The sequence below is a fragment of the Amblyomma mixtum genome, chromosome 1, assembly GCF_055824585.1.
Source record: "Amblyomma mixtum isolate Tamu chromosome 1, ASM5582458v1, whole genome shotgun sequence".
Lineage (NCBI taxonomy): Eukaryota > Metazoa > Arthropoda > Arachnida > Ixodida > Ixodidae > Amblyomma > Amblyomma mixtum.
The window spans coordinates 317917879-317928470 of NC_143012.1; the positions used below are offsets into that span (position 1 = coordinate 317917879).

At 46.2% G+C, this 10592-nt stretch overlaps 1 protein-coding gene across 1 annotated transcript; it reads left to right on the forward strand.

Annotated features, from left to right (window-relative positions):
* The first annotated feature begins 5114 nt into the window (after nt 1-5114).
* LOC149372609 (uncharacterized) lies at nt 5115-8555 on the forward strand. Its single transcript, XM_089567118.1, has 3 exons — nt 5115-5238; nt 6343-6423; nt 6609-8555. The coding sequence occupies exons 1-3, from the start codon at nt 5118-5120 to the stop codon at nt 6908-6910; spliced, it is 504 nt and encodes a 167-aa protein (XP_089423244.1). The 5' UTR covers nt 5115-5117; the 3' UTR covers nt 6911-8555.
* The last annotated feature ends 2037 nt before the right edge of the window (nt 8556-10592 follow it).

Genomic DNA, 10592 nt, shown 5'->3' on the forward strand with positions numbered 1-10592 from the left:
CTTGATGTCGAAATATGTGAGGTATGGTGCACATATCTGGGCAGTGATGAAACAGGTGCGGCTTTCTTGGTTCGCACCTCAGGCTGGCGCACGGTGTTGATTCCTGCTGACAATGTCCTTTGCAGTTGTCGGGATCACTGTTAAAAGTGGGTCTTCACGTGGTCAATTACACTGCTACAGACGTCGCTGGAAGTGAAGCAGTCTGCACATTTCAGGTCAACGTAACAGGTAAGCATATACTGAACGCTGACCCTTCCTGAAAAGAACTGCTACTCTAAGATATATAGGACAACAACCATAGACATAGCAGCCGAGGATCTATTTTGTGCTAAACATTTTCATATATATTCAACAGTATGCTTCTCGACAGGCCACCTTGACCTTGCATGTCCCTAAGGGGCATAGTCGACTCTAAGTAAAACCACAGCTTCTTTATAGGCCAGCCCATTGGTTTCGCAAATGTAGAGCACTGGGATGGTCAAAAGCTCACAACGCGGTTATCACCGGTAGCGTGAATCTCAGCAACAGCAGACTGAGCATCTATACCAAGAAAGGCTCTCCTTAAAGTTCCCAGCGAAGGCTATCCTCGCTATTTTGGCCTCTGCTTGCCTCTAGCGCCTCCTTGCCACCGCTATGGCGGCAGGCTGTGCTGAATGTCTGCATCTACCTTGTGGGATCTTGGGTACCGCAGAGCTTTTTATAGGGTGCTGACGATGAACCCTCCCTGCCTCTCGTCGGCTGCACGTACAGCTGGGTCCTCACGTCTATAACGTTTTCGCTTGATGTCGGAGGCACGTAGGCTTACATTTGAAGCTTGTATTCGCGTAATCTTGCATGACGAACTTCATCATCGTGGACCCCGCGCTTTCGTTCTCGATATCGCGCTCGCCGCAAAGCTTGAGGGTCCACTGGTCCCGGTATCTCAGTGGCATCTGGAGCAGTCATTCAAGGTGTTAATAGTCAAGCGGCTTAGTATTTCTGGTGCATAATGTCATTGCATTGAACGATACGCTTGACAGGAGCTAAGAGAAAGGCGAAAACTGGCGCCCACACTGCCCTCTGCCACTGCCCCTTCACCCCACACAATATCAAAGCGCATGCTCCTGGTGCAAGGATAACCCGACCTTACATCACACTAGATGGGGCTGCCAAAATATAATGGCAGTTCCAAAAACACACAATGCTAGAACGGAGTAGTGGGAGGCTGCGCTGTCCAGCGAGAACATGAAACAGCAGGAAAGCTGGCTGACCGGCAAAGGTAGTCGCAGCAGCCATGGGGCCCCCAGACTAAAGGCTCCACCCATCCGCAACCAACATTACCAAACCAAATAAAACTTTACCGCTTTCTTTTGTGTTGCGGAAGAAAAGAATGGACTTTCAGAAGACGGGTCACTGACAGCTGTCGCAGTAAAAATTAGAAGCAGATCCTTGAATCTCTACGTTACACTAGGTGCTAGTGATTCCCAATTCGTCATTCTTTGAGAGTAATCCTGCATCTTGTTTTAAATTTATTGTAGATGCTGACTGGAAGGCTGGCGAAGTGAGCTTATTTTTAGCTTTTCTTGGGCTGAACTCACTTTCCCTATAGGGTTGATGGGGAGACGCTTCTGCTCCTCGATGACACCGTCAATTCCCTCCCTACTGAAAAGTTCCATATGGAATTATGGGAATATAGAGTCTATGAGATATGAATATTTGTACAGAAATCCATATTCTGTCTGTACGCAGTCCTTAAGCATTCCACTCGTTTCCATACGATTTCTGTCAGTGGGCATATCATCATATGATCTCCGTAAGGTTCCATGCGTCATTCCATATAGTCCATACTGACTTTATATGCTCCATAAGATTTGTTATGGAGATATTTTGAATTATGGAACTCATAATACAGAAACTTTGGTTTGGTGTAAGGGGGTTTAACAACCCAATGCGACTCAGGCTATGAAGGACGTTGTAGTGAAGGGCTCTGGAAATTTTCGACCACCTAGGGTTCTATAACGTGCACTGACATCGCACAGCACACAGGCCTCTAAAACTTCTCCTCCACTGAAATTTGACAGCCGCGGCCGGGATCGAACCCACGTATTTCAGTTCAGCAGCCGAGCGCTATATCCACTGTAACACTGCGGCGCCATATGGAAACTTTCTATAGGGCTCTAAGCAACGGATTCGTTATATGTGTTCCACTTCACAGCGCTGGATTCCTGTGCTTTCAAACAATTGCGAACCAACTTGTCCTAACGATATACTTGCATGTTGGCGCACACACGGGCTGTCGCACAAACGCTCAGCGCTCTCATTTGCATTCCTTGTCGTGGCCTGCCCTGGTGCTGCAGGCAAGGGTTGCCGCATGCCGGCTGATATCGACCACGGCTGGACTGAGTGCGAGGACTTGCATCCCGGAATTACCTGCTGGCCTACTTGTGATGATGGCTACGCGTTCCCTAGTAACGTGTCTGATAGCTACATCTGCGACAGGACCGGCGTCTGGAATCCAAGGCCCTGGATACCACACTGCGGAGGTGAGTATGTGGGTCAGTGCGGAGAACATTATTCAGCTCGAGATAATATTTGTTCCGAGGATGTGTACTACTATAAGAGAAAATAAAGAGACCTTTTACATACAATCGAACAGAAGGGGAACAGTAAATAAAGCCTTACAGGCAATGCAAAGAGGAAAAGAGCCAGAGGCCGTACTGTTCCACTCTCATGTCGGGAAGAGTGCTCGAATCAATGAACACTTTTCATTTGTCCTGTATCACGCTTTAACATACTCCTCGCATTGCTGTTTCCCGTTCTGATTCCCTTTTCTGATGTGCTCACTTTTATTTTTCTCTTCGTTCCCCACAGCGCGCGTTCCGTCCACGGCAACAGGTTGTCCGCCGGGGTCAGAGCGCGTTCGGGAAGACGGCGAAGAAAACGACGACTGCGGTGAGCACGACAGAAGAGTGCTTTGGAAACTTTTGTGGCCACATCACTGTGGCATATGAGGCAGGCATCAACATAGCTGTTTCTCTGAAATGGTCTTATATTTTAATGCCGTCTGCGGTCGGCATCAGTATGGACTGTTTGACACTTGCCACTAACTTATTCCTTACTTTGCATTTCATCTTGCATGGACCAGTGGAGTGTCCTCTGGGGATGCACTGGTCTCAGGACGACAACAAGTGCCTCTTCTGCGAGCAGGGATTCTACCAGGACCAACCTGGCCAGTCCTCTTGCAAGCCATGTCCCACAAATCCACCGAAATCCCTGCTTCTATCTCCGCATATTGGGCAACAATGCTATTTCTGAGGGAGAAAATTTTATTAAATATAGTTGATGTAGTGGGAGACCCGTGTGTCCAAGCACAGCGACGCAACGACCTTACTCTGCAAAGAAGGCATTCTTCTGACAGTGCGTGTATTCTTGGTTGGTTCATTGGAGGACCTGTATGATGATTATTTAAAACACCTTCTTGCGATACCAAGGAGACAGTCTGTGTTTTGGTATTGAGAATATATGCGCTTGCGCTGACGAGCAACGCAAGCCGAAGTAAACAAAAACAAAAATGAAGAGAAATAGATTCCAAACAGTCCTTCCAGTTAGTATAAAACTGCGACTCTATTTACAAATTATCTCGTCCACAATTTGCTGTAGTACACTTGTACCGGGGTTTCTCTTTATAAACAGCACGAAACTATTGCTCTTACAAAAAATGGCTGCGGTTCAACTTGGCTGAACATGGTTATACAGAGTAAATGCTCGCTTAAGCATGCTTAGCATCACCAGGCGTCTGCGATGTAGCGTCGAAGAACATGGTCCTGCACGCGGCTCATCATCCATCCCTGTCCACCACGAGGTAGGTAATGCCTGCTTATATTGCTAGGCCAAAGAAAGTCATGTGGTACGCGCACCGCCGCAGCTGTGGCGATTGAGTCACGTGGCGCGTCACGTGGTTGCCACAACTGGGGCGCACCCGCGTTCAGAGGTCAAATTCCGACGCGACATGACCTTCAGCTTTGTACGCGAGGAGTAGAGCATTAACCCTAGAAACAGCTGCTCGTGTTACTGAAAACGTTTTGTAGTGCCAGCTGTCCAGGAACTTGAAGAACCCAATTTTATATCTGGAAATATTTCATACATCTAAAAAAAGCAATAAGGAATTGGTTTGGTTTTAGTTTTATGGGGTTTAAGTGTAGCTCTCATCAGGAAAGGTAAATTTGCACAGACTACGAATAAGCGATCTGTTAGACCTGTGTAGTTCAACTATACGGGGATCTGTGCCAAGCTTCAGAATCACTAGTCAATGAGTCCAAGGTTCCAGAATCTTCGTCGCGGAAAATAATCACATGTCAACTTGCCCCGGAGTCTTCGGAGTTTTCCGTCGCAGCCGTACTGCAGCAGTCAGGCAGACGAAGAAACAATTTCTTGATGGACGGAGCTTTTTCAGTGACAATGACGTCATAAAAGCAAAAAAGGAGTCCTTAGTGTTGAGAAATTGTAGCGCCTCGAGCAAGCGATTTTACTCGGAAAGGAGTTATTAGGAAAAAAAACTATGACTTGTTAATCCCATGTGATATGGCGATAGTGCAGTGGAAACTCCGTATTAGCAATATCTTTTTAGCTTTTTGAACCACTTCAAAAAGAATATGATTAACATGTAAAAAGCAGCATGTTCATTTTCTTAGACTCGAAACATCTCACTCACATTAGGGCGCCAAACCAAAAATCCAAATGATTTTTCTGGCCCCATACCCAATGGCCAGTGAAACTCCACTGGACGTTCAGTGGACGTCTGCACAACATCCCACACGTACCCAAGACATCCAAGGGAGCTTCACTGCCCATTGGGTAGCCAGCTTACTTTTGTGGTCGGGTCACTGCTAACGTACTTTCACCATGTAGACGGTGAACGTGACAGCGAGGGCAGGTTGTAACAAGGTGAAAGGACCTAGACGGCCCACTTGCCACCCAGTTCATCGAGGCCAGACAAGGGACCGCAGAAACTGATTGAGGAAGCTTTAGCGCTAGCGCACTAAAAAATGTTGGCCTCGCGAGCTCTCATTGCATGATTGGGGTGTCGCTTACCAGCTGAAATCGAGCACGGCTGGACTGACTGCTCTACCCTGCCTCCAATGGTTACCTGCCAGCCCAGCTGCGAGGAAGGCTACGCATTGCCCAGAAATGTGCCTGACATTTACGTTCGTGACCGAACAGGCGTCTGGGACCCAAGGCCCTGGCTCCCGCACTGCCAAGGTACGGGTCACTGGGTCGCTACAAACGAACCCTGGTTGGTTGGTTTTCTGGTGTCGGCCAACGCAGGTGCTATTGTGCAGCAGAAGCCACCTTCATACCTCACAAATCCTATTGTTTAAATTTTCCCGTAATAATATATATATATATATATACCTCCGAATTACGTGTGCGGTGCTGCACCAACTGAGCTACGGCAACGGCTATCACATCTTTTGCTTTTGGGGGTATTTGAGTTTTTAAGGTCGTGGGTTCGGTTTCCACCAGTGGCATCTGGTTGTTTTTTCTTATGCTTTTCTAATCAACTGTCAGTAAGTGTTCATAATTAAATAGTTTTTAGGCTAAAAAACAGACAGGTAGGGGACAGGACGAAGCGCCAAAGTGATAAAATTTTCAGTAATAATCTCCATTGATCAACAGCACAAATTTAACAAAATCCTCTGTGCTCCTTGGTTTCTGTGGCTGTTGGATTCTGTCGTATGTATATAGAGCCCCTCATTCGCATATAGGTTGCCAGAGAATGAAGGGCTTGACTGCTTAAAAGAGCATATAGCAAAGTGTACGCTTCGTTAAAGGAAACATATATTTATCTGACTTGACGTTTCAATCGGAGGACCGACCATTGTCTTTGCTGGTGTTTCCCTTTTTGTAGGGGTTGGACACAGAACAGGTGAGCGAGGAACAGATGAACAGTGCAGAAATAACTAGATAGAAGTAAAAGATAAGATATACAAATGAAAAATAAAGAAATTATTTTATTTTTATAATTTCTTTATTTTGCTTGTATATTCTTTTTACTGCTACCTACATATTTCTGCGCTCTTTATCCATTTCTCGCTCACCTGTTCTGTGTCCAACCCCGATTCTGTGTGTCCAACATGTGTCAGTATACAAGTATATGCATACATACACTCACACACCTGGCTGGTTGTGATGACGTCCCATGGTCGCGTGACCTAGGTGGCAAGTGGACGATAAGCAATGCAAAACAATGGCCACACAGTGCTAGCGCACCTAATTCTAATTCGGATTCAGCGTAACTACGTAAATTGACCGTCTTTTTTTTTTCTCAGGGCTTACTTCCACTTTTGTCTTTCTTCCTTTCAGCGCGCATTCGCTCCACGGCGACAGTTTGCCCACCGGGATCTGACCACGTCCGCGAAGACGGTGAAGAGAACGAGGATTGTGGTGAGCAAGGCATCTGGCTATCCTGGAAGCTCCTGCGGGCGAAGTGTGCCGTGCCTTCTGCGACACGCCTCTAGCTATTATATCTCTAAAATCGTCTTTCTTTATTGCAGCATACTTAAGGCACAAAGATCAGGCTTTCCTAACTTGTTTCTTTTTTTCTTCCTCTTTTTTTTTGCATGGACCAGTGGAGTGCCCTCCTGGTATGTTCTGGTCTCAAGACACGAACGAGTGCCTCTTCTGTGAGCAAGGATTCTATCAGGACCAACCTGGCCAGTCCTCTTGCAAGCCATGTCCCGCGGATCCATCGGAGTCACCGCTCCTGTCTCCGCATATTGAGCAGCAGTGCCAACCATTAGAGCGGCGCTCGAGGCAACAGAGCAACAACATTGTTCCTGCAAAGAGGACACTTCCTCTTGCTTTCTGGCTAACTCTCAAGCTTTGGCAAGCCATCCACTGCAAGTCATTTCCTTCATACCGTGACTCGTAGATGCTCAAGCTTGGCTCTTCTGAGAGAGAGAAGGCAATTTAATGAAAGGAGTTAGGTCAGCCGGCAGTAAGGTGACCACGGCCTGTTCGGAGTACCATAGAAGGACAATGAAAATTTGCGAATGACAATGAACGCTATACTACTGTGTTTTGCTTGCCAGTTCCACACTGTGCGTTTTCGAAGTCACTTACTGTTTATCGATCTACTCTTAACTGCATGATCTATGCACCTGTGAAAGAATTTGATCTGCTAGTGTTGCTATTGTGAACTTTAAAGGGACTATGCAATAAATTAATTGATGTTACATACAGCAAATGAGAGATAGGCATTCAATCACTCGTCACTCCAGTGCAAGAATTTTTGAGTTAGCATCAATAACAATGAAGATATAGACGATTAAAAATTATGCACCTCCTTTGCCCCTCAACTGAAACACGCGGGGCACCAGAAAAAAATTTAAAACAAACAGGTCTGGGACTGAGCCCCCCCATGAAAACATCATTCACTGACGTTCGGTTTGCTACTTCCGGTTGTTGCACCCAGCACACCAGCAGCAGCGTCGGCAGCGTCTCTCCGGTCTCTCTTCGCCTTCCTGGATTGCAGCGTGCATCGGATTTCTTTGCATGTCACTGCAACAAAGACACTGCGAGTGGCTCCAGAACTCCCGACCGAAAGAGGCGGCCGAGGTAAATTGAAACCATATGCGCAAAAGCAATGCCCTGTCTCGCGCTTGCCCGAGGGGGTCGCGCGGCAGCACGAGCAGACGATTTTCACAGCTACTGGAAGTGTGCCCCGTGGTGTCATGGCTGCCGTGGCTTCAGCGAATGACAGCATGTGTTCGAGCCTGCCAACGTCACGGGTCTAGTGACGTCTATTTTCATGATTTTAGTTTCAAAATCGGTCACTACAAGCACATCAATCGGCCCGTGAATTTTAAAAACACAGTTTTAAAAATTCATAATGAAATGCCGGCTTAGTTCTGAAGACTCAAACTTGGTTTGAATGCCTTTTGCATCATTTCAAAGCATTTAAAACATTTACAAGCGACTTTTAATTCGTTGCATAGTCCCTTTAACTCCATAATGTGGCACTCATTACATTTATGCGCCTCGGCACGAAGACTGAAGATGGGAAGTTTGAACTATTTATAGTCATAACAGCTGCTCGTATCACACATGCTTCCAGTTACATATAGCTAGTCTGGCACTAAATTGCAAGAAAGCAAACTTACAAGTATATTGGTCATAGCGGTAGTCATTTGTACAAAGTGGAGTGCACAGTGGTGTGAAAGAAGCATGCTATCTCACTTCCTCCGCATGAATCCAAATGATCACTGCTTAAATTTCTCCTCTGAGTTTCTTGAACAAGCTTTTGAAAGATTTTTTTCTTCTCCTCACAGAAGGAAGCTCACTTTTAACTGACATTGCTCTGAAATGTTTGAAGAAAATACACATGCTTTTCTTTATTTGTCCATGAGCAAACAGGAATCAAGTATAACATATTGCTTTCTCTTTTCTACGCATTTTCTTTTGCCTTTCTACTTTCTTGAGCTAAAGGCATGGCTTGTTTGTTTTCTGAATAGAAGGATTTTGGTTTTGGCAGACTATGCAACCTCTCGTAAAATGAAATGCACACTAGTGGGTGGTCTGCGGATGTATTGATTGTTGTACTGAAATCTTGCATTAAGTAAAAAAATTGCCCTCATAAACTATTTCCCGCTCAAAAATGCTTTTGTCCATAATTGTTTGGTATGTACGATTGCTGGCAAAGCAGAAGCAGCAGCTGGTGGCGCGGAAGTTGTAACTCAAGAGCCCAGAAATAGCCACATTTCTGAATGGTGCTGTGGGGTTGAGATATATTGCAGCACCATACGGAAATCTGGCTAGTCACTGCTTCAAGCACCGATGGTATAGTTCTACAAGTAACAGGTTTTAGGGCATATGAGTTAATCTCATGCACCTTCGAGGTTTGGAACGTAGTACAAAAGAATAATTACGTCTTGCAATCATTAAGATCTAATCTTTCAAGCCTGTTAAATAAGTTTAACAACTCTGGAACAGATGTTTTTCATCTTTGTAAAAAATTATTGAAGACCTTATTCTTGTGATGTAGTTTTTTTGCGGTACTGCTATACTTTCTCTTCTAAATTTTTACTGCTGCGTACCATTTCCTCATTCGCAAAATGCGCTCGAAACTTCCGGTGGTTCCTAATTTTGAATGGTCTTCTGTTATGTTCTTGCTTCTGTTTGTGCATATGTCTGTTATGTGTGTCATTATTCTGAGATCAGTATTTTTGCTTAACTAAGTGCTTTTGTCATTTTTCTTCTGGATTTACTTACGTTTGTTTCGTGTGATTCCAGTTGCTGATGTCGGAGTAGCCACCTCGTCCAGCTTCCACTTAGAGCAGCTTTTTAGGACTGCCCATTCTTATCCAGAAAAAAAAGCCAAGATTTGATTTCACTTCGTTTGATCTGACGATACAAGATGAGCCCGCAGCAAGGTGCGGAAGCGAACCCGATGGAATGCATGTTTTTGACCGTGGGTTCACGTGCAAAACTGTCCCACTTGGCCCCACGGGAACAGCACCAGACCTTGCTCCAAATAGCCGCTGCTGTTTGTCCCCCACCTTAGCCTAAAAAAAAATTGGCCGAAATGGCAGCAGTTCATGTAAAAAAGCAGCAAGAAAAGAACGAAACACATTTACCGTGGGTAAATAAACAAAGAGCGCCCGCCTACGCGTATACAACCTGGTGGGTTCCCATAGTGGCAGTTGCTCACAGCGTGATGAAGCATGTGTGCCGTTTCAAAGACGCGAGGTCTAGCCGCGTTTGGACAAAGAGTGAGGAGGAGGAGACACATTTCAAGGTCCTCACACTTCGCCTCCTATCGACAGCTAGCTGGGAACCGGCCTGCGCTCAAAGCGCTGGCTTACAAGCACAGAGTACCTCGGGTGACCTCATTGCACTTGTAGAAGCAAACAACGCCAGTGCTTCAAACTGACATCCTACTGTCAAACGACCCTGAAGCTTTCATTCATCCTGGCCTGGAATGCTTCAAATCATTCATCACTGATTTTTTTCAATGATATGTATGCCCACCCCTCATGTAATGCCCCTTGTGGGCCTTTGAGGTACTAATAAATAAATAAATAAATAAATAGGGCTTCGTGTGTAATGCCAACTTCACATGTGTGTGCGTGTGTGTGCGTGCGTGCGTGCGTGTGCATGAGCGCTTTGCATTTTGTAGCGTGAGCTACACTGGCCGTGGATGAGCAGTTTCGCGTGAGCGTGGATGAGCCAAGCTGCGCATGCGCGAGGAGCGAGTGACATCACAGATGCGCAGCTGGTGCACCGGAGACGACAAGAAGGAGAGGAAGATGACGAACGACAGCAGGCTACAGCCATGGAGAAGGAAAGCAAAGCCGCTGCTGAGCGGAAAAGTTAAATTTGACGAATACCGAAGTGGTTGCCAGGCAGTTAGCGGTTAACCAGGGGAATAACGAACAGGCTAAAGCCAAGCACGCAGCGGAGACGCCAGAGCAACGAGAGGAACGCCTAGCAAAGCTGCGTCGCCAGGAGGCTGAGCGGCGTGCTGGGGCCAGCCTCATGACGACTCGCCGATCAACGGACTATACGGTGAAACTCAGTGAAAGTGCGCGTGCAGCTCGGGCTTTTCAGGTCGA

Excerpts from the sequence above, each read along its gene's own strand:
- LOC149372609 (XM_089567118.1), top strand. The coding sequence starts at position 5,118 with ATGGTTACCTGCCAGCCCAGCTGCGAGGAAGGCTACGCATTGCCCAGA. Across the intron at positions 5,239-6,342 it reads CTGGCTCCCGCACTGCCAAG|CGCGCATTCGCTCCACGGCG; the intron begins GTACGGGTCACT and ends TCTTCCTTTCAG. Across the intron at positions 6,424-6,608 it reads TGAAGAGAACGAGGATTGTG|TGGAGTGCCCTCCTGGTATG; the intron begins GTGAGCAAGGCA and ends TGCATGGACCAG.